Source organism: Pantherophis guttatus, chromosome 1 (genome assembly GCF_059756535.1).
Source record: "Pantherophis guttatus breed Tessera chromosome 1, ASM5975653v1, whole genome shotgun sequence".
Lineage (NCBI taxonomy): Eukaryota > Metazoa > Chordata > Lepidosauria > Squamata > Colubridae > Pantherophis > Pantherophis guttatus.
This window is the reverse complement of record NC_142063.1, coordinates 275,850,120-275,870,994: the sequence shown is the minus strand read 5'-3', so window position 1 is coordinate 275,870,994 and position 20,875 is coordinate 275,850,120. Positions and strand designations below refer to the sequence as shown.

General features: G+C 35.8%; 1 protein-coding gene across 1 annotated transcript; it reads left to right on the top strand.

Annotated features, from left to right (window-relative positions):
* The first annotated feature begins 1,023 nt into the window (after positions 1-1,023).
* Positions 1,024-19,961, top strand: EGLN1 (egl-9 family hypoxia inducible factor 1). The gene is made up of 5 exons (XM_034428353.3): positions 1,024-2,464; positions 14,160-14,279; positions 14,970-15,106; positions 16,225-16,292; positions 17,575-19,961. Exons 1-5 carry the CDS (start codon positions 1,475-1,477, stop codon positions 17,637-17,639), a joined length of 1,380 nt encoding a protein of 459 aa, XP_034284244.2. The 5' UTR covers positions 1,024-1,474; the 3' UTR covers positions 17,640-19,961.
* The last annotated feature ends 914 nt before the right edge of the window (positions 19,962-20,875 follow it).

Here is a 20,875-nt window from a genome sequence, read left to right as displayed (position 1 = left end):
AACCAATCAACCTGATACATCTGTGAATAGCAAGTTAGGGGTGGATAGACCAAATAATTTATTTTTCCTCTGGCATGAATAGAATTCCAAGTAGACAAAACAAGGCAGCGGACTCTACTCTTAAATAACAATGTCCATCTTTTTTAATGTAAATTTTCTAAATTTTTACAATGTACTACATACATAACTTCTACACTTAAGAGTCACACATAGCTGGATACAGCTTGGTTGTTGGAACGAAGTAAGTTCCGTTACCCAAGCGTTTTTTCAAACTCGGCAACTTTTAAGGTGTGTGGAGTTCAACTCCCAGAATTTAGCAATTTACAGACCAAAAATTATACATTTACAACAATGATTATTAAAAATAATTGATCAAAAGTCCACACAACTTAAAAGTGAACAAGTTTGAAAACCACGGCTTTATGCTTTCTTCTGGTGGGAGGAATGTTGCGTTTTAAACCTAGAAATACTTCCTGTGTTTTCACATTAGCAGCTACAACGTTTCGCGGCATTGTAAATTTCCTGGTCAGGTTTTCAAACGATAGGCTGGCTTCCCTTTTGCTTTTACTCAACCAGATTTTCTGGGTTCGGCCCGCAGAGCAAATAAACTACGCACCGCCGATTTGCGGGCGGGCGGGCGGCCAGTTGCGTTACAATTTGGGAGACTCAAAACTAGAAAATGAGTCGCGGGCACCCGAGAGAAAGGAGATTTCGCTAGTACATGCGAATCAAAGTCCCTTCTCAATCCGCTCAACTAAGCTACAGCGGAGCTTTTGAGGGTCCAGCGGGTGGAGGAGCCGCCTCCGCCTCGGATGTCCTCCGCCCCATAGCCACGCGGCCCCGACCCTCGCGCAAGAGGGAAAGAAAGGAAAGCCCCTAAACGCGCGTGGCCACCCGGGTTCCGCCTCTTTACTGAACCTCCGGGGTGGTACGGGAGCGTGCGCGCTCCTCCCCCCCTCTTCTTCTGGAGTGAACTGACTGGAAGTGGCGTACGTGCAAAGCAGAGCCGGAGAGTGGCGGCTCAAGCCCCGCCCCCCCCCAAAGGCCCGGCCAACGGTGAGAAGGGAGGAGGAGGAGGAGGAGATAGGGCGAGTGGGGTTGTGAGGGGGAGAGAGAAGAGCTCGCGCCGGCAGCGGACGTTGCCTGAAGAGGAGGCGGAGGAGGAGGAGGAGGAGGAGGAGAAAAAAAAAAAAAAAGAGAGCCGCAGAGTTGTAGAGGACGCCTCTGGCCCCATTTGCCAGAAGCTGCTATGAGGCGTCGGTAGGAGGCAGGAGGCAGGAGGCAGGCGAGAAGGCGGCGGGGTTTGGTGGCGGTCCTCCGCCCATCAGGAGGAGAGAAGGAGGCGGACGAAGCAGCAGAGCCGCGGCGCAGCTCTGACGGGCCAGGGGGGCGGCCATGATGAAGTGAGCCACTCGCCTCTTTCCCGAGGCCCCGGAAAAAATACAGGGGCGACCAAGGAGGGGGACGCGAGAACATGGCCAATGACAGCGGTGGGAGTGGCAGCGGCGGCGGCGGCGGCGGCGGGGGGGCCGGCCAAGGCGGGGGATGCGACGGCGGCGGCGGCAGCAGCAGCAGCAGCGCCAGCCAAGAACGGGACCGGCAGTATTGCGAGCTGTGCGGGAAGATGGAGAACCTGCTCCGTTGCGGCCGCTGCCGCAGCTCTTTCTACTGTAGCAAAGAGCATCAGCGTCAGGACTGGAAGAAGCACAAGCTCATCTGTCGGGGAAGCGACGGCGGCGGCTCCCCGGCGGCAGAAGGGGGCGCTGCTGAGCCTCGAAAGCCAGGCGGCGGCGGCGGCGGCGGCGGCTGCGACCAGCCCTTCCACCAGAGCGCTCGCCACGGCCGCCCGCATGCTGCAGGACGGGACGGCGAGGAGAGGGCGGCGGCGGCGGTTTCCAAAAAAGCAACGGCGCTCCCCGCCAAGCCGCAGCGGGACACCAACTCGGAGGAGAACGTGGTGGTAACGAACAACCACGTTGCCAAAGTGGCGCCAGGAGCCCGAACACAGGAAGAGGAGGATAAGGAAGCGGCGGTTGCCGCGGCAGGTCCGGCCGTGGAGGCGGGGCACTTCTACCGGGATAAATCCAATTTGACTGGCGAAGCGTCCCTGCGCCCCAATGGGCAGATGAAATCGCTGGTGCCTCAGCGTCTGGCTTTGGAGTACATCGTGCCCTGCATGAACAAGCATGGCATCTGCGTGGTGGATGACTTTCTGGGCAAGGAGCTGGGCGGGCAGATCGAGCAGGAGGTTCGGGCTTTGCACCATACCGGACGCTTCACCGACGGGCAGCTGGTCAGTCAGAAGAGCGATTCCTCCAGGGACATTCGTGGCGATAAAATCACCTGGGTGGAAGGCAAAGAGCCTGGCTGCAAGACCATCGGAAAGCTTATGAACAGTATGGACGATCTTATACGCCACTGCAATGGCAAACTGGGTAACTACAAAATCAACGGCAGGACGAAAGTGAGTGGCACCCTCCTCTTTCTTGCCATCTTCTAGTGCAGTGTTTCTCAACCTTGGTAGCTTGAAGAAGGGTGGACTTCAATTCCCAGAATCCTCCAGCCAGCCTTACTGGCTGGGGGATTCTGGGAGTTGAAGTCCATCCATCTTCAAGCTTCCAAGGTTGAGAAACACTGCTCTAGTGGTACTTAAGTAGCTGTCGGCAGTGAGGCCTTCGAGCTGTTGATTTAGGCCGCCTTTCTTTATGTTCCCTAAGCACATTTATTTTTAGGGCGGTTTAATAGATTAATTGAAGGCCTCAAATTGTGGGTGAGTGGTAAGGGTCACAGAAAGATTGGGAGACAACTTCTGTAAGGGATCCCTGAGGGTTTCTTAATATATTTATGCTTGGGGTTAATCTCAACTGAATTTAGTAGAATTTACATGCTTCTGATTGAATAATTGCTTATTAAATAAGCACTTGGTTAAACCATCCAAAACATGAGGTTTTGCTCATAATTCAAAGATATTAATACTATTGTAAGGTTCATAGAGGAGAAATGAAGACAAAACATTGAAAAAAAATAAGTTTTTCCCTATAACCAATTAAAGCCACAGTTATATATATATATATATTCATATAATCAATTGATGACACAGTAGTGTTACAGAGTTATGTGTTGGGGTGATTGAAATGAGACTCATAAAGTGAAGTGCTGCTTTGTAGTTGAGCAAATGTGTGGAAGAGAAACAGTTAAAATAGAGCATAGTTGTGTCAATATGTGTGCTTATCTTCTCTCATTTTATCCATATATCTATAATAGTATATAGATGCTAAATGTTGAATTAGCTAGAAGTAATCATGGTGTAATCCTGGGGAATTTGAATATACTGCTTGACATCCTATTCAGTCTTGATTAATTTGTAATGCTAAATGCACATCTTGTTACATATAACACAAGATTCTTAATGCCAATATTATGCACAATTATTGCTTACTGAGATTTAGTGATTATTTCTTCTAGTTAACTGAAAAGGCATTGGACATTATTGAACTTAACATTGATAAATAGGACCAGAGTTTCATAGTGTTACCAACATTACATAGCAGAACTGTATTATGATTAGAAAGTATTATAAATCTTTATTGTGGTTTTGTTTCTTTGCACATGATATAGAGGTAAATGAATGTAGGATGAGCCACAGCTCTTTTTAAACATAAATGTTTCATTAGGCTAGTTGAAGATGAAGAAATTGCCTGCGATTATATGCTCTCTTCTCAGTCTGTAACCAAGAAGCTAAAGCAAATTTTGATGAGGATTAACACTTGAACATTTGTTGGAAAGAACTGAGTGGGAAAAAATTAACAGGTTTAAAATATGGAAGTATCCACTCATTTAAAAAAGTGTTGGGTTATGTTTATAATTATGTTATAATTATATAAAAGTATAATATAATTATCAGTGATAGAATTAATAATATGCTTCTTAAATCCAATATGTTAGAAAAGTTGTATCTTTGCTAATCATCAGTTAAAATATAATTGGGTAGCAGCATTGTTTAAAATGTTACATGGTTAAGTCAGTGTAGTTTTAGAGAGAAGGCTTCTGTCCTCATTTTTCTATAAATATTTGTGCTGGGAAACCATAGGGAATCAGATCTGTTTTTATTTTATTTATTTTTGCCCACTTAAGAGTATACTTTTGAAGCATGCCGTTAATATAAAGAGTCAGGAGGACAGTTATCTACACTGCTTTGTGTCCCACATATATTAAGAAAAAAATGTTCATTGTGGTTTATAAAATAGGACAAAATGAAACATAATCTGAATTAAGAATTCCTTAAATCTGTTTCAATTGAACAAATCATGATATATATTGGCTTTTGAACCTCATGGGAACAGTGCATTTGATACTGCTAAGAAAATGATGATATGAAAGCCCCTCTCTATAGTTTTTATGGGCAATTGAAGAAAAAATATCATTTAAGCCTTGCAGGGAATATTTTCATGAAATATGAGTGTGTGTATTACAGCCATGTAGCAGTTTAGATTTGAAGACACAAGCCCATATCTTCTCCCAAAATGATGCAGCAGTTTCAGAGGGCAAGCCTCCTAAACACAACCCCAAGAGGAGGTAAGACTGCTTTAGAAGGTGCTGCATTTGCCCTCTGTGATCTGGACTATCTTGTGCCCTCAAATCAAAATATGTGTAATATACATTAAAAAAATTATGAAAGAAAGCAGATTGAACTGTGAAGTCAAAGTAAAATGAAATATAGAAGAAGTTACAGATTATGTAACTAAAGTTGAGAAAAATAAGAGCTTTTTTGATCATGAACTGATTTGATACATGATATGATCAGTATTTTATTCACAGGAAATAGTTAAACTTCTTAGTGAACGCTAGTAAGCAGGGGTAGCTCAGATTACTACTCAAACTGTATTTGCTAAAATTTCCCTCCAGATGCTTTAGAACATTTATCTTTGTTTTCCTTATTCCATTTTTAGATTCTCGTAATATTATATATAAAATTCAATTGTCTTTATAGTATTTGTCTTATGTTTAACTCCTGTCAAACCTGAATGTTTTATTCCATAACATGCTACCTCTACGTTAGTACAGTGACTTCAATATATCAGACTAGCTATTTCTGCTTTCAAAACTCTTGTTTTTTTTCCTCTGATTACAGGTAGTCCTCGACATACAGCCTTTTGTTGTATTTGAAGTTACAACAACACTGAAATAAGTGACTTATGACCATTATTCACATTTACAACCATTGTAGCATCCCCATAGTCAGGTGAACAAAATTTGGATGCTTGGCAACTGGTTCATATTGATGACGGTTGCAGTATCCTGGTTTTGTGACCTGACAAGCAAAATCAATGGGGAAGCCAGATTTACTTAACAACCATGTTATTTAACAACAGCAGTGATTCGCTTAACAACTGTAGTAAGAAAAATCATAAAATGGGGGGAAACTCATTTAACAACTGTCTTGCTTAGCAACATAAATTTTGGGCTCAATTATTGTAAGTTGAGGTCTACCTGGATTTCTTAAATGAACTTGTTTTATCTAGCTTTGTTAATTTTCAATTTCATTTTTTTCAAATTTAATTTGTACTGTAACTTTGTCAGTTTAATATAACTTACAGCTGTTTATGAAGGGACCATGATACATTTGTGTGCTGCGTAGAATTTAGTATAGTTTTAGATGTATTATTATTAACCGTAGGTTGTCATCATATATCTTTGAGTAAGTCTCATAAGCTTAACTTTAATAAAACGTTTGTTTTGAGGTGAACAGCTATTTAAAAACTCCAGGATTGTTAAAAAGGTAATATAAAAACCTTTAATGTAAAGTATTATTTAGAAATCTTTGTTTTATATAGTTTTCTTTATAGAAAACAATTATTCCCATTTTTTATTATTAAAAGAATTATAAATATATTTTATCAGGGAACTTAAGAAATGCTGAAGATGATATCTGTAAAGACTTGCTGTTCACCATAGTTTAAAGCTATTAGTAGAATAGAGTTGGCACACTCCAAGTTCTTTTAGTTAAACGGTGTCATTTCTAGGATCCTGGAAGTGCCTCTTCTCTATAGCAATTTTGTCTATGCTGTTGGTGTTCAACTGTGCTCCTATTTCTATCATTGTTTTCTTTTGCCATAATCACTGTACTTTTGTTTGCAGGTCTTTGCATATTGTGATTTTCTCCAGTTCTTTCTCTTCTATTCTGCTATCTCTGGGCACAACAAAATCCACTATCCAGATTTTTTTGTCCTTATCAACAATTGTTTCGTCTGGAGTGTTATGTGGCAAGTACTTATCTGTTTGAATTCTGAATTCCCAGAGCTCTTTAACTTCTTCATTTTCTACTCGTCTATTTTATGGACTCACCAGTTCTTGCTTGCTGGCAAATGGTATTTCTTGCAGATCTTCCAAGGCACCATTGTTGCTACTTTGTTATGCTGTTGTTTGTAGTCAGTCTCTGCAGTCTTCTTGCAGCAGTTAACTAGGTGTTTGTTTCTTCAGCTTCTTTGCAGAAGCTTCATTTGTTCCTTGTTACAGTCTTCTCATTTCTGACTTTGTATGCATTTGTTCTTAAAGCTTGGTCTTGTACAGCCAAAATTAGCTTGGCTAATCTTTCTTCAGCTTTCTTGCTTTTAGCCATTGCCATTGCCAGGTTTTGTTATCTGCTTTGCTTGCTTTTTTTAATATACTGGCCATGTAATATTTTGCATTGTCTCTTCTCTATTCTTCATTTGGTCTGTCTTACAGGCCAGTTTGATCTCTCCAGTACTCAATAAGCCTTCATGGTATACTAGTTTGAGTTCATCTTCTTTGCTCTTCTTATTAAAATGCTCCAGAAGATGAAGTCAAAAAAATACCTCAGCATTTCTAGCTCTATCTCAAAATAGGATGAATACATTTCTGGATCTTAAAATTTATAAATTTAATTTTTCTGTTTTCTTTTTAAGTTATGTATTCTTTTTGTGCAAAATAATGTAAAGAACTGCAAAGATTGACTGAGTTTATTTCATAGAAAATTAGTTATTTTCCAGGTTGACTTTCTCTTGACTTAGGAATTGACACTTTTGTAGGAAAAGCATCATTTTCTCACTTGCAATGTTGTTATTGAGAAAATATATACAATTAGCTTATTGGGATATATTGGGCTCAGTTTGTGGCATACCAATTTTTACTCTAGGCGTTTTAGTTTTCTTCTCCCTCTTCTGTTTTTTCCTGAAGAAAATTGAGTTCGTCCAAGAAGAATTGCTAATATGTTTAATGTTAAAAGTATTGTAACTTTGTGGGTTCCAATGTAGCTTCTGAAGTAGATTGTGTTTGGGAATGTGATACCTATTGTGTCACATTTGTGTTGTATTTGATGAAGCCCATCTGCTCACAGAGGAACACAGCAGAGAAAAGAATTCCCACCAAGTCTCAGTCTCCCTAGATCGTCTGGGGGATTTTAGAGTAGATTGAGACATATACTGAGATAGTTTGAACAGGAAGAAAAGAGAAAATATGCTTAAGTTAGATGAATCATAATAAAGTCTAGTCCTGTTTTGGTAACCAGCAGTCAACTTGACATTAAATATATTTCTATTTTCAGTCAAAACATTAAATATCAATGATAATAGTTGTTCCCATTTATTTGGCAATATGAGGGGGGAAAACTTGCAAACATTGAGAAATATTCAAGAGACGGAAAGAAAACAAAGTCATGTCAATATTCAAAAGTTGAAGGAGAAATTACAATCATACAAATGTCTGCTCCCCAGGTCTGAGATTCAGGACAAGAAACCAGTTTTTTCTTGATGGGGTATGGCTTGAGTACTTCAAAAATAATTATCTACATTTATTTTAGGTATATTTCCCCATTATCCTATTTTTATTAAGAAGTGTTATTCAAAATTGTTGGAAATATTTATATCCATTACATTGCTAGAAAAGGAATGTTGCTTTCTTTAACAAGTGAGCAAAGGAGGGGTGCTATGAGAAAACTTTAAATTGCTATTAACTTATTGTCTTTTAATCCGAAATGGTTTTTAAAGTTCAGAGCATTCTTTTTTGTTTTTAATTTTGGAGAAATTAAAATATGAATATATGGATATAAAGTTGATGTGTTTGATGCATAAAATTGAAAAGTAGTTTATTAAGACTTATTAAGGCTTATGCGTTTATCAATTTAATTTATATAAACATTTTTAATTTTAGTTGCAAATTCAGCTATAAGCTACTGAACACTAAGTAGATATCTTCATTTTTGCTTGTTTAGGGAAAGCATGAACACTGCTAAGTAAAAATTATTATCTCATAGAATCATATAGTGGAAAGGAACCTTGAGGTCTTGTAGTTCAATATTATCTTCTGCTACAGAAAGTAATTCAGAAAATATTTACCTTTTAGGGAAAATGTTTAGAAAAAGGAGGTGATGATTGGCCCTGCGAATCCACACATTTCATGTGAAACATTTTCTAAACAGTTTCATTTTTTGAATTTCAAATGTTATCAATTCTCTCTATTATGTTTGTTGACGATTAATCATTTTCCATTACTCTCTGTTCTTCTACAATAGTTTATTTCTTTTACTTCATGTATTTTCTAATATAGGCCACTTTATCAGTTAACAATTATACATATCATTCAATAAGAAAATATTATGCTATAGCTTATAAACTATTTTTACATGGAAATGTAAAATCCCCCCATTTTTCCTGAACTTTTCTATTTATATTCAATGGATCTTCACATCTCTAATTTTGTATGATCTTTATTGATTTTTCTCAAAACCCAGTTGACAACCATACTTATAAATGTAATCAGATTGGGCTATCTTGTACTATCTAAGATGTAGGATAAAATTTATTGTATTAAAAGCATTAATATAATTTAATGGTGGTTTACAGTTTTGATGTTTGTGCCTTAAGCAGATATTTTTAAAGTAAATTAGGTATAATTTTTATATATCTATACTAGTTTATAAATCTAATGATTTTGTGTGTAAACCTTCTCTGAACAGAAGTCTGACAGGTGATTGCAATTAGTAAAAAGCATATTAAATAATCAACAAATATATTTGCTTCATTTCATATAATGATATAAATTAGATATCATTTGGAACAGAGTTTCTTAAAGTATAGTTTTAGGTTTCCTAAGGTCCCTCAAAACCCTCTTGGGGACCTCATAATTAAATAATTTGCCAACCTGTGTTGAAAAGAATACCATATTAAAAATCCCATCAAACACGAGAAAAGATAGTGGCAGCAGATGCATCAATGTTAATTTTTAATAGAGTAAATATTGTTAAATATAGGGCAAAACATTTTCAATTAAGATACCTCAAATGAAGTAACTTTCAGAACGCATCCAAAATCCAGGACCCATGACTCCCATGGAATTGAAATTTGGCAAATTTTATAAACATTTTATACAAAATGTCATAAACATTTTCTACAGTCAATTCCTGATTGTGCTGTTTCAATATGGGCTAATTTCAAGGCAAATAGATCTCTGATTATGTCCCAGATTTTTGAAGAACTTTTATTTCCCACTCTGTTGAAGGCATTGACAAATCTGGTAAGGAAATATCTCTGAGTGACTCAAAGGGGGATGGGTTTCTAGTAATTTTTTAAAGCAAGGGAGAGTCCTGAAAGAAAAATATTTAAGAAAATTAAACTGAAAATGTTGTGTTTATAACACATTTGAAGGTATCTTAATCATAGTATATTATATTACATAGTGCCAGTTGAATGGGAACATAGAATCTGAAATTTATCTTAGAAACAGACTAATTTTAAATGTTCATGCAAAAACAAAATATTATTATACAATATGTTTTCATATAGCTGTTAAGAATATAGGATATCCATCCATCCACTCATCCAACCATCCACCTATTAATCACATTTATATTACCACCCATCTCATGTAGTGACTGAGCAGAGTACAAGGTAATCCAATAGATTAAAAAAAAGCCAATGATGCAACAAAGATAAAATTAAAAAGATTTTTAAAAATAGTAGATGGAGAAGCCATATAGAGAATACATTCAGTTGGCCATCGTGTAACCATCTGGCAGGCTCTGCTCTATTATGGGATCCAAGCCAGTTGAAATAACAATGTTTTGAATATCATCTGAAGACCAATAAGATTGGAGCTAGCCTCACCTTGGGGGAAGGGGGGGAAAAGGATGCTCCACAGGGCAAGCACGATGACAGAAAAGTCTTTCCTCCTAGATCCCATTTGAAGATATTCCCTATCTGGGTAGTCCTGTAACATGCCCCTTCTGCCTATGGGACAGGTAGATATAACTGGAGAGAAGTGATCGCCCAAATAACCAAGTGCCATGATAATGATAAGTATCAATAAAATTATTACATCTTATGATATCAAGACCTCGTACCTGATACACCAATTGAACACACTCATTTTTGTATTCCCAAGCAGACACAAAGTTAGATTAGTAGATTTGTTGTAAACAGTTAGAAAGTCAAGCATTTAAAGAAAAGACATTCTGTATCTAAAAGAATGCAGAATCTTGCCATATGTATTCTCAAGGCTTAAATCCGGAGTCCTTTCCTCTGACCCTTTCTAAGCAGTGACAGTTTTGCTGCTCATTTCCTGAGGCTAAAGATTTGTGAAGCAACTCTCTTGATAGTGAGAATCAAATCCCACTTCAGCTCTTAGCAAGTGCTATGGGAGAAAAATCTATAAGAAGCCGTATACTTTTTTTCTTCTACCCAATTGTATGAAATGCAGTGAAATTCATTTTCCCTACTCGGGACTCATCTATAGATCTGTTGTTATAGAAATGGCTAGTTTATACTATTATGTAAAAGTAAAAAGTTGAGGTTCAATGTTACTTCCTGTTCTACTGCACCAAAGGCAGTCGGAAGTCAATGCCTTCTCTTTCTTTTTCCCTTCTTCTCTACACTTTTCTCTTCCCTTTTTCCTCCCTTATTTTTCCTATTATTTGCTTTTATATTTTAAACTAATAAAATGGCAAAGATGGGAAAAAAGATAAATATTTTTTTAAGGACTTATCTCTACTTTCAGGATTTGGTGTGATTGTTTAATTTCCCATCTTTATTGAAAGGGGTTTGCAAAGCCTAGTCAGACACACAGAGACGTGTTCAGTAATATTCAAGAGCAAGACCCTGAAACAAAAACCCATGGGTTTATTTATTATCAAGTAACAAGGAACTACAGACATGTAAAAACATGATTGGTTACAAAGAAGCCTGAAGCAAAAATAGACACATCATGCTGCACCTGTCAAATACGAAGCCAAAACTTTCCACTAGTTTTAATGAACAACTTCCTTTTGAAACCCTAACTGCTAATAGTGGAAACTATGATGTATGCTTGCTTGATTGCATACTAAATTATGACTACTATACTTAAAACTCTTACATTATGTTCAGGAACCTTTAAATTCTTTCACAGTACGAATGTGCTAAAAGTTTCATACTTGGAACCACCAGCTTGGTGTGGTCTATGTCCAAACCAATTATGCTTATTTTATGTTATGTGAAGCAATCCAGTATGTTGAATTTTATATTATGATTACACACACGCACACACACATAGACTACAGTTAAATTATATGACTTATCAAGTTGTGCATGCTCTTTGATCCAGTTTTAACCATGGTATTAATGACTTGCCTGAAATAGTTTAATGTAGGAGTAGTAAAAAAAAACTGTTAACTCTGTTAAGTTTTGTCTGTTATCTGTAGCCCTCATTCCTTTAATTTTCGATGTCTAGGGAAATTCTCATCAAAGAACGAATGATTATATGGCTATAAAAGTTAAAACTATATATTATTATATTGCTTCTGGTAAAAAAAATATCCCTTTAGTATTCAATTCCTTAATTCATTAAGATCTCTGTAGTTTTCTTGGTAACTATTCTTTTCTTCTGAGATGGTTTTAGAGAGGAATCTAAATAACTTATTTGTTTAGATTTACAACAAAATAACTTATTATTGCAGAGGAATGTAGAAAAAGATCATCTGATCATACTGAGAGTAATTAGAGCTTGCTGTGGAGCATCCTAAAGGGATGATTATGGCATAAGGTTTTTGTTTTGATTGGTTTACTGTTTTATTTTATGGTTGTTTTAGAGTTACTGATTTTACTGTTGTTATGAGCCACTCAGAGTTGCTTAAGATGCTTCATACAACACACTAAACTAGGCTAAAAATGCTGTTGGATAGTTTGTAATTCAGTGTATTGTTGGGATTTATACCACTGTCCTAGCATTATATGAAATAGGCAGTCTTGTTTAGCTCTAGTGTATTGTATTTGTTTTAATAGAGCATATTATCCAAATATAGCAGTTGTGCTTTGTTAATCTATTTTAAAGTGTAGAAGGTTGTGCGGACCCAAACAATATGTAGAATTCCTTGCCATGTTCATTTTGAAACTTAGGTTTTAGTCTAGTATATAAAGTAACCTTGCAATTCTTTATAGGAAGGTAATACCTGAATTCCTTCATGTGTCTGTTTTTAAGTGTTCTTTGAAATTTTTTTGTACTGTTTTGAAATGCCAGTGAAAAGTCATTCTCCATAGTATCGGCGGGAGAGTCCAGGATGGGGTTGCTCTAGTCTCGTAGCTCTATTGACTGAGTTGAATTTCTGAGGACACGCCTCCCTGGTAACAGTCCCCAGTTTTTCAACTCAGTCTCAGCTCTTTTGGACGCTAATTTTGCAGCTCCAGAGAGTTTCTGAGGAGAAGTTGGTTTTTTAGTACTATATAACTCCCTGATTTTACAACTGTCAAAACAGGAACGGTTTGGTCTTTTATGGTGCTTTGGTGTGCTGTGCCTCACAGCTGATAGGCAGTGGCTCTCCACAGCAGCGGATAGGAGCCTGGGGTGGCTGCCCACTTCGGCGGTCACAGTCTGAGCCTTTTGAAATGCCAGTGAGAGTCATCCTTGTTTGTTTGCAGGTAACTACATATAAATGTATTAATAACTATCTTTAGACGGCAGCAAAAACCCTAATCGTACATTATTAATAATATAATTGAATTTATAAACAGCAGGCTAAAATTTAATAGAAAGGCCTCTGTATTCTCCTCCAAATTATAATGTTCTTAATAATAAAGCAATGTGGATCATTCAAGTTATATCACTTTACTTACAGAAAAGATTTATAGGTAATCCCAACTTTACAACAGTTTATTTAGTGACTGTTCGAAGTCAGTCACTAAAAAAGTGAAAAAAGTGACTTATGACCATTTTTCACACTTATGATTTATTGGAGCATCACCATGATCATATGATTAAAATTCAGATGCTTGGCAGCTGACTCATATTTATGATGGTTGCAGTGTCCCGAGATCATGTGATCCCCTTTTGTGATCTTCCGATGAGCAAAAACGATAGGGAAGCCAAATTCACTTAACAAGCATGTGATTAACTGCAGTGATTCACTTAACAACTGTGGCAAGAAAGGTTGTAAAAGGGGGCAAAACTTAGTTAACAAATGTTAAACTTAGCAACAGAATTCTGAGCTCAGTTGTGGTCATATGTCTGTATGCCATTTGTTTAGGGAGGTAAGGAACTCTGGAGCAAGAGAGCTGCAGAGGGGAAAAAAATAAAATAATAATTGTGGAAGCAGAAGTACACTTGAATATATTGAATAGAGATGTATTGCTTATTTATTTGTTTATTCAGTTTATACTTCCCATCTCAATGAATGACTCTGAGAAGTGAACAATAAAACAATAATTACAAAAATTAAAACATAGCAGCCAAGAAAATCATTATCACAACCAAGAAATGGGACCTCTCATATCCCTAGGCCCAGAAAAAGATCTTGCAAAGTAATTTTGGTTTCTTCCTGTTTTAATCTTCAAATATAAGATGGTAAAGACTATTGAGCATTGACCTAATTTTCCCACGTTACTGCTGGCACAATAACTATACCAGATTAAAGCTTACACATTGTCAATATATATAAAGCTATCATTACCCTAATGTGTTAGACAACCGTCTGAACGAATATGCTTTTAAAAAATAGTTTCAGGGATGTTACACATATTCATTTACATATTTATTAAATATTTTCACAAGATTTATTAAATATTTTCACAAGATTTATTAAATATTTTCAAAATGCTGAAATTTATAAATCCATTTTCTGAGATAGAGAAGAAATCCCTTTATGTTCATGTTTTGTCCTTTCTTGTTAATTGTAGGCAATGGTAGCTTGTTACCCAGGCAATGGAACAGGATATGTGCGACATGTGGATAATCCAAATGGAGATGGAAGATGTGTTACGTGTATATATTACCTTAATAAAGACTGGGATGCCAAGGTACTTTCTATTTTTGGAGAAGGTTTTACAGTACATATATTAAGAAATGGCATTCTTGTTATATTAATTGTAATAAATGGTTGAGTGTTATGCTAAGTTGTTTTAAGTAAGTCTAAAAATAGTTAAGCTGGTTTTTTCATAAATTATTGACTGGCTCCCTTGAATATATGGCAAATTCATTCTTAAGATTGCAAGCAAGCCTAGGTTTAAAGGGCAAATATATTTTGCCTAGGATCTAAAATGTTTTCTGGTTGTACTTTTGAAAAATATATTGGAAATTCTATTATGTAAACTAAGACCTTTAGCCTCAAGTAATTCGCCTACCCTCAGCTTATATTTTTATCAACATCATGATTTGTGGTTATTGGTAAAGTGATTCAAATGAAAATGTAATAAGCACCAAATGTGTTATATCTTTAATTGTGGTGCTCAATGTATTTGTTGAAAAGGAAAAGGAGGAGGAAGAATTATCTTTAGGAAAGTTTGTGGAAAGACAACCAGAACGTAATTTGTATCATCTTAGTTTGATGGCCCTTTGTGTAATTTTCTGTTACTTTTGCTTCATCCTGAAGAATTTTGGAATATTAGGAAGCATTGCCATTATTGCTGTTACCTATCGTAGCAGATAATAATATCTTACAATAACTGATAACTACTAAAAATGTAAAATCCTGTTGGATTTTTTTCAAGGTAAGTGGAGGTATTCTTCGAATATTCCCAGAAGGCAAAGCCCAGTTTGCTGATATTGAACCTAAATTTGATAGACTGCTATTCTTCTGGTCTGATCGCCGCAATCCTCATGAAGTGCAGCCTGCATTTGCTACAAGGTGAGATGAATAAATCATGCATACAGATTTTAAAGAAGCCTGGCAGGGCGTGAAATGTTAAAAACTTGCTGTTTTAGCTTTCAAAAACACATTAATTGCTTTCTAGAAAGTTACAGATGAACAAAACCCTCTTAAAATGCTTATTGCAATTTGGGGATCTACCCTGCTGCTACTATTTGTGGGCCATCAGAGTCTATCAGTTTAAATACTGTAGAATATATAATAAATAAAAAGTTAGAATTTTGAACTATTATATTGCAATAATGAACCTTTAATGGATCTTGCTTTAATGGAGTTGGGTTTAGCGAAAAAAGTCTAGTGATTCTGTTTATTGAATGTAAGAAATAAAGAAATTAACTATGTTGTTAATTGGGCTGGGCCTGTATGTATCCTCTTTCAGAGATTGCAAAAAAGGTAAATAAATTTAATCTATTGTGGTGTTATTTATTTAAAGGATAAAACAGCCTCCTATTATCTTAGTGCTCTCCAAATGTATAAATTTCAGTTCCCAGTATTCTCAGCAATAGCCATGCTGGCTGAGGAATTCTGAGAGTTGAAATCCATATATCAGGAAATGTACTTACAGAAATGATATTTAGATAATTTAGAGATAGTAACTTTTCCTAGAATATCAAGACATCACAATTTTAACTAATGCAAAAAGTAAACTCTTTCAATTATAAATTGAAAAATTAAGGACTCATTACGTGATGTAAGTGAGGACGATCTTTCAGATGTTTTGTTAAGAATTAATAGACTGGTAAAATTATTTTATAAAGAACATTAATTAGCAAAGATACAACATACTTCAATATTTTTTATTTTCATATTGATTTAAAATGAATTTCCATAAATTACAGAGGTCTGTTCTAGAGAAATTAAGATAGTAAGTATCTTGAGTTTCACTTTTAAAAATACCTAGTTCCCTAATAATTTATATAAATTATGAAAGGTCATGATACTCATGGCACCACATAAGGGAGAAAATAGTTCTAAAAAACTGACAAATTGTGTTGGAATTGTACTTTCTGAGTATAATAGAAATAATCTCAAGTAATCTTGACAGAAGCATTATTTTAATGTACCATTACTGCTTCGCCTTTTTTGTTCTTTTAAAGGTACGCAATAACAGTGTGGTATTTTGATGCAGATGAAAGAGCCCGTGCAAAAGTAAAATACTTAACAGGTAAGTAAATTGCCATATTTTCTTACTGAGTGTTTTTACAAATTTCTTACTTGAATTTAGTCTAGTAGGACTATATTAATTTATTTTTAAAGATTGTGTTTAATCAAAATTACATTAATCTAGAGTATAGAAATTGAGCTACTATCACTGTATTAAAATGTCAAGCAATATCTACTCTAGGGGTATAGTTTACTAAAACTGACTACTTGGCAAAAATAGAATTATATATCTCTATTAGAAATTCCTTGCTAGCTGACTTTTGCTGTGTAAGAGTAAGAAGGAAGTGGAAAAAGTATATAGCCTTGGATAGGCACATGCGTAGTTTTTAAAAGATGAAGATCTATTTACTTGGTTCTCTGAAGTGTCCTGAAATTTTGCTTCTACTTGTGTGGGACTGCCCTTGAAGAGTATTTGGAAACTTTGTTTGTTTGTTTATTTAATCAAACAAAAATTACAAATTTGAACAAATAAAATAAACAAATAAAAATGTGACAGGGACGGTAGACATGTCAGGGAACCTCTTAAATATGGAGTGAGGTCCACAGAAGTTAAGTTAGAATTAAAACTATAAAACTGTTAACCCCAGCTGATACAAAATGCAGTGGCACATGCAGTTATCTGTGTCTCTAGAACAACACACAATACAACACTGTTTCAGAAGCTGCACTGATTATAAGTCTGTTTTCAGTTTCAATTCAAGGTGCTGTTTTTCTTACTTAAAAAGCCCTACATGGGCCAGATTATTTGAGGGACCATTTCTCCCCAACTATATTTGCCTGTCCTATCAGTTCCAGCCAAAAAGGGTGGTCCTGTCAGAACTACATTTAGTGGGACTCAGGAGGCAGATTTCTCTGCTGTGTCACCCACTTGAAGGACTAATTGTGGGCTCAATTATGGTTGTAGTGCCTATAAAGGCACTTTTTGTGAGATGGGTGGCCATATAAATTAGATGAATGAATAAAAATGAAACTACTTAATTATAACAAAATAATATAATAAAAATAGTTTTAACGTTCAAAAACCAAGTACAAAGATGTGCCTTGATGCTGGTTTTTTTTTTTTCAAATTCAGTCATTGATCAAATTCAGCTTTGTATAGTTCAGTATGTCTTGTAGGTTAATAATTATTTTAATAATATTTAACTTGGTTTCAAACAGGCATTAATTGTGAAGTTCTAAAAATATGTATTTTGTTTTAAAGTTTAATAAAAGAAAAATTATAATTTATTTCAAATCCGTGTTTCAGTACCATCTTTTCATATAATATCCTCCCTTTTTTGCAGGTGAAAAAGGTGTGAGAGTTGAACTAAATAAACCTTCAGATTCAGATGGGAAAGAACATTTGTAAAGCCTTTGGTCTACAGTTCCCTCCTCTACATTCTGGCTCTTTTCACCTCACCTTCATCAAACCTTGATGATACCTATTAACTTTTGAATGTGAATAATAAGAAAAAGAAAATCAGCACCAAATCAAGATTTTGAATCGGTAAACAATGGGTTTCAATGTTACATCAAATGGCTTTTTAACTGCTGAAGCATTGTACTCCATGATTGTGACTCCAGTCCTGTGACTGCTAATGTAAAGATAAGCATTGACAAGAAACAGTTTACACATGAAGTGCCCGACATTTGAGATTTTTCTATCATTCATTTTTTGACATTCAGTTATTCAGCTCAGTGCTGTTCATCTTCCTCTTTAAAAAAGTGATAAATGTTGAGTTTAAATAATTTTGTATAACTAGGTTTGGTGATCAAAATTGAACAAAACATTCTCCAAAGTAGCATTTCTCTATTTTTGTAAATCTGCTATTTTCCCCATTATTCTATCATATAAAACTTAATTTAAATAAATGAAATGCCAGTAAATGATTGTCTTTTTACCTAAAATCCAAAAAGGAGCACTTTAATCATCATCTGAGAACCCATTTTTTTCATATCTTATACTGATTTGATTGATTGTATTGTGTTCTCTCTGAAACTTAAGCAACATGAAACAGATGCCTGTCTTTCTCTCAGTTACTTATGGCTTTACTTACTGAATCCGGAAAGTAACCATTTTTTAATCTGTAACATTTGGGTTTTCTAAGTGACTGGCTGGCCACTAAGTGAACTTGATACTCTCTGTACTGTCATAGCGTTGAACGCTATGGGTGTACTCCACTGGGAACTTCATCTGTGAACCCATTTGATGGAAATGCAGTTCTTCAAAGAAAAGCTGGGCTCTTGTGCAACTTCTGCAGATGAATTACTAGGTGGATTCTGTCCACAAATATCATTCAATACCTAAACTGTAAGGGCTTTTCTAGGCTTTTAGATGAAGCAACACCCCTTCTACTACTTTGATGGGAGATCTGTCTTAACTCATTTCAAAGCTTTCTCTCATTTGTGTAAGTTAAAATCAGAGATAAGTGTTCTCTCAAAGCATTACCATCCCTCATCCTTTACTGTTTGCCCCTTGATCCTCTTACATGATGTCAGGTGTATATTAAATACATTAAGACTGAAGTGCATCACTGCAGGCTTAATATGTGAAGGATTTCATACTAAGGAGAAATTTTTACATGGTCTAATGTTTCTGGGGGGGAAAAGTGAGGAACAATAACATTCATTTACCAGCTATGTGAAATTTATTTTAGTTTTCTGCTGAAATGTGATTCCCTGAAGGGGGAAGCTTTTAAATTCTCCCAGCCTTATCGATAGCATCACCAATCCCTTTTTGCCTCACTTAATCAAAATAAAGTAAGTGTACAGAAATGTTTCTCTGTATACAACTTAACATCTGTATAGTTTATATTCTTAAAAGTCCTTTTCTATGGAAAGCTCAGTAATTTTTATTAAAAAAAAACCTTACTATTCATGTAAAACATGAAAAACAACAAGGATTGTGCTTACTGACCATTGACAGAAGGGAGAAAATTCAACATTATAATAACATGCTGGGGAAAGTTACAAAAAAAGTTTGGTTTTTTGTTCCCTTCTGTTCCCTTCTCCAAAAATTACTTACTAGCTGTCAAAACTTGTAATAGTTTGACTTTTCTCTTCATCCTGGTAAATCAGAAGAAAACACATCTTACTCTTAAGTGCCTCTGGAAGCCTGGCCAAGGAGTGTTAATTCTTTACTGACTGGCCTGCAGCGCAATGCACAGTTTAGGCCTAGTAAATCTAACTTTTAACTGCTTTTGTATTATGTTTAATGTGTTAAAATGCAAACCTAAGACTTTACTTTTTTGTCCCTTTATTCAAAGGTATCAATCAGCATCTTACATTTGCGCTTGCTGGGGAGATATACAATCTCTTGGATATCTCCATTATTTACAAAAGTTACCAAACCGGGCCTCTGATGCCCATTTGAAAACAGTTCACGTCAGTTAAATTTTCAGCCTGGGGCATCACCAAACAGAAACCTGTTTCAGACTATTTTTAAATTGTCTTATGGCCTGTATTTCTGTTTAGTCCTGGTTAAAGATAAAGCTTCATGATGCTATTTTTATTTCATGACATTAGCCAGCTGTAAAACAAGACTTTTATCTAGCAGGCAAAGAAATTCAGGATTCATTTGCAGATTTATTATAAAGTCATGTAACTTTTGAAAATCAGTGTTCCTTATTGAAAGAGCTCTCGAGTTGCTTGTAAAGCTAATCTGATTAAAAGATTATAAAAATTCTTGAAACAATGTGGTTATTTTGTAATTATGTAACTCTTTTAAAGCCTATTCCACAGCAACTAATTTGTAATCTGATAAACTGTGTGTGTGTGCACGCGTGTGCCTGTTTTTAGCAGGCAGTGACACTAACTGTAGTCAAAAGTCTGTTAGCTTTATTTATAAACCCTGTTTTTAATTATCTAATCTAGCTGTGATTGTTTTTAAAAGTGAGGCTGCTGAGGGAAAATAAGCAGAGGAGGGAGAAAAGTGCTGTGGCCTGGTAGTAAGTCAACACTATGATTATAAGCATTTTATCTCTACTACCTTAGTGCCTCCCTTGCTGTAAACACAGTTCTTGATTGAGAGACGTAGATAGGTATTCTGAGTATATCCACACAAACTGAATTCAGAGATTCACAATCACTAGGTAAACAGGGCAGGATCTTCTGCCTGCCCTTGTGTCTTCTAATCCACAAAAAAGAAAATGCTATCTGGATACATTTCAAGGCTAGTCATCTTCTAGGGAAGGGACAATTACATGTACTTGTCAGAAGACACTAAGAGGATTCACTTTTAACCACCTACATAAAGCACCCTGATTGCAGATGTACGAAATATTTTTTCAATTGATTACGTATCTTTAGCTGGTTTGATACAAGCTTTAAATAAAAATTGTTCCTCATCAAATCAATAGTTCACATTTTTTGCAGTTAGAACTTTGTTCTGAGAAATTTAATTTTCTGACCATCTTTTTACTACAAATGTTTTTTTAACTTAAAAAGTTTTTAAGTCAAAACAATAAGCAAATGTCTTTCAACAACACATAAATGCAAGAGCCTTAGTTTATGTTTTGATGTATTATTATTTTTAATATTTAGGGAGACCCCTCTAGAAAAGTACATAAGTATGTAACCAGACTTATAAAAACAACAGTAAAATAC

Bases quoted from the DNA above. Each gene is read 5' to 3' on its own strand.
- EGLN1 (XM_034428353.3), top strand. From the start codon at position 1,475: ATGGCCAATGACAGCGGTGGGAGTGGCAGCGGCGGCGGCGGCGGCGGC. The intron at 15,107-16,224 runs GTGAGATGAATA...GTTCTTTTAAAG, and splicing joins CAGCCTGCATTTGCTACAAG to GTACGCAATAACAGTGTGGT. The intron at 16,293-17,574 runs GTAAGTAAATTG...CCTTTTTTGCAG, and splicing joins AAAAGTAAAATACTTAACAG to GTGAAAAAGGTGTGAGAGTT.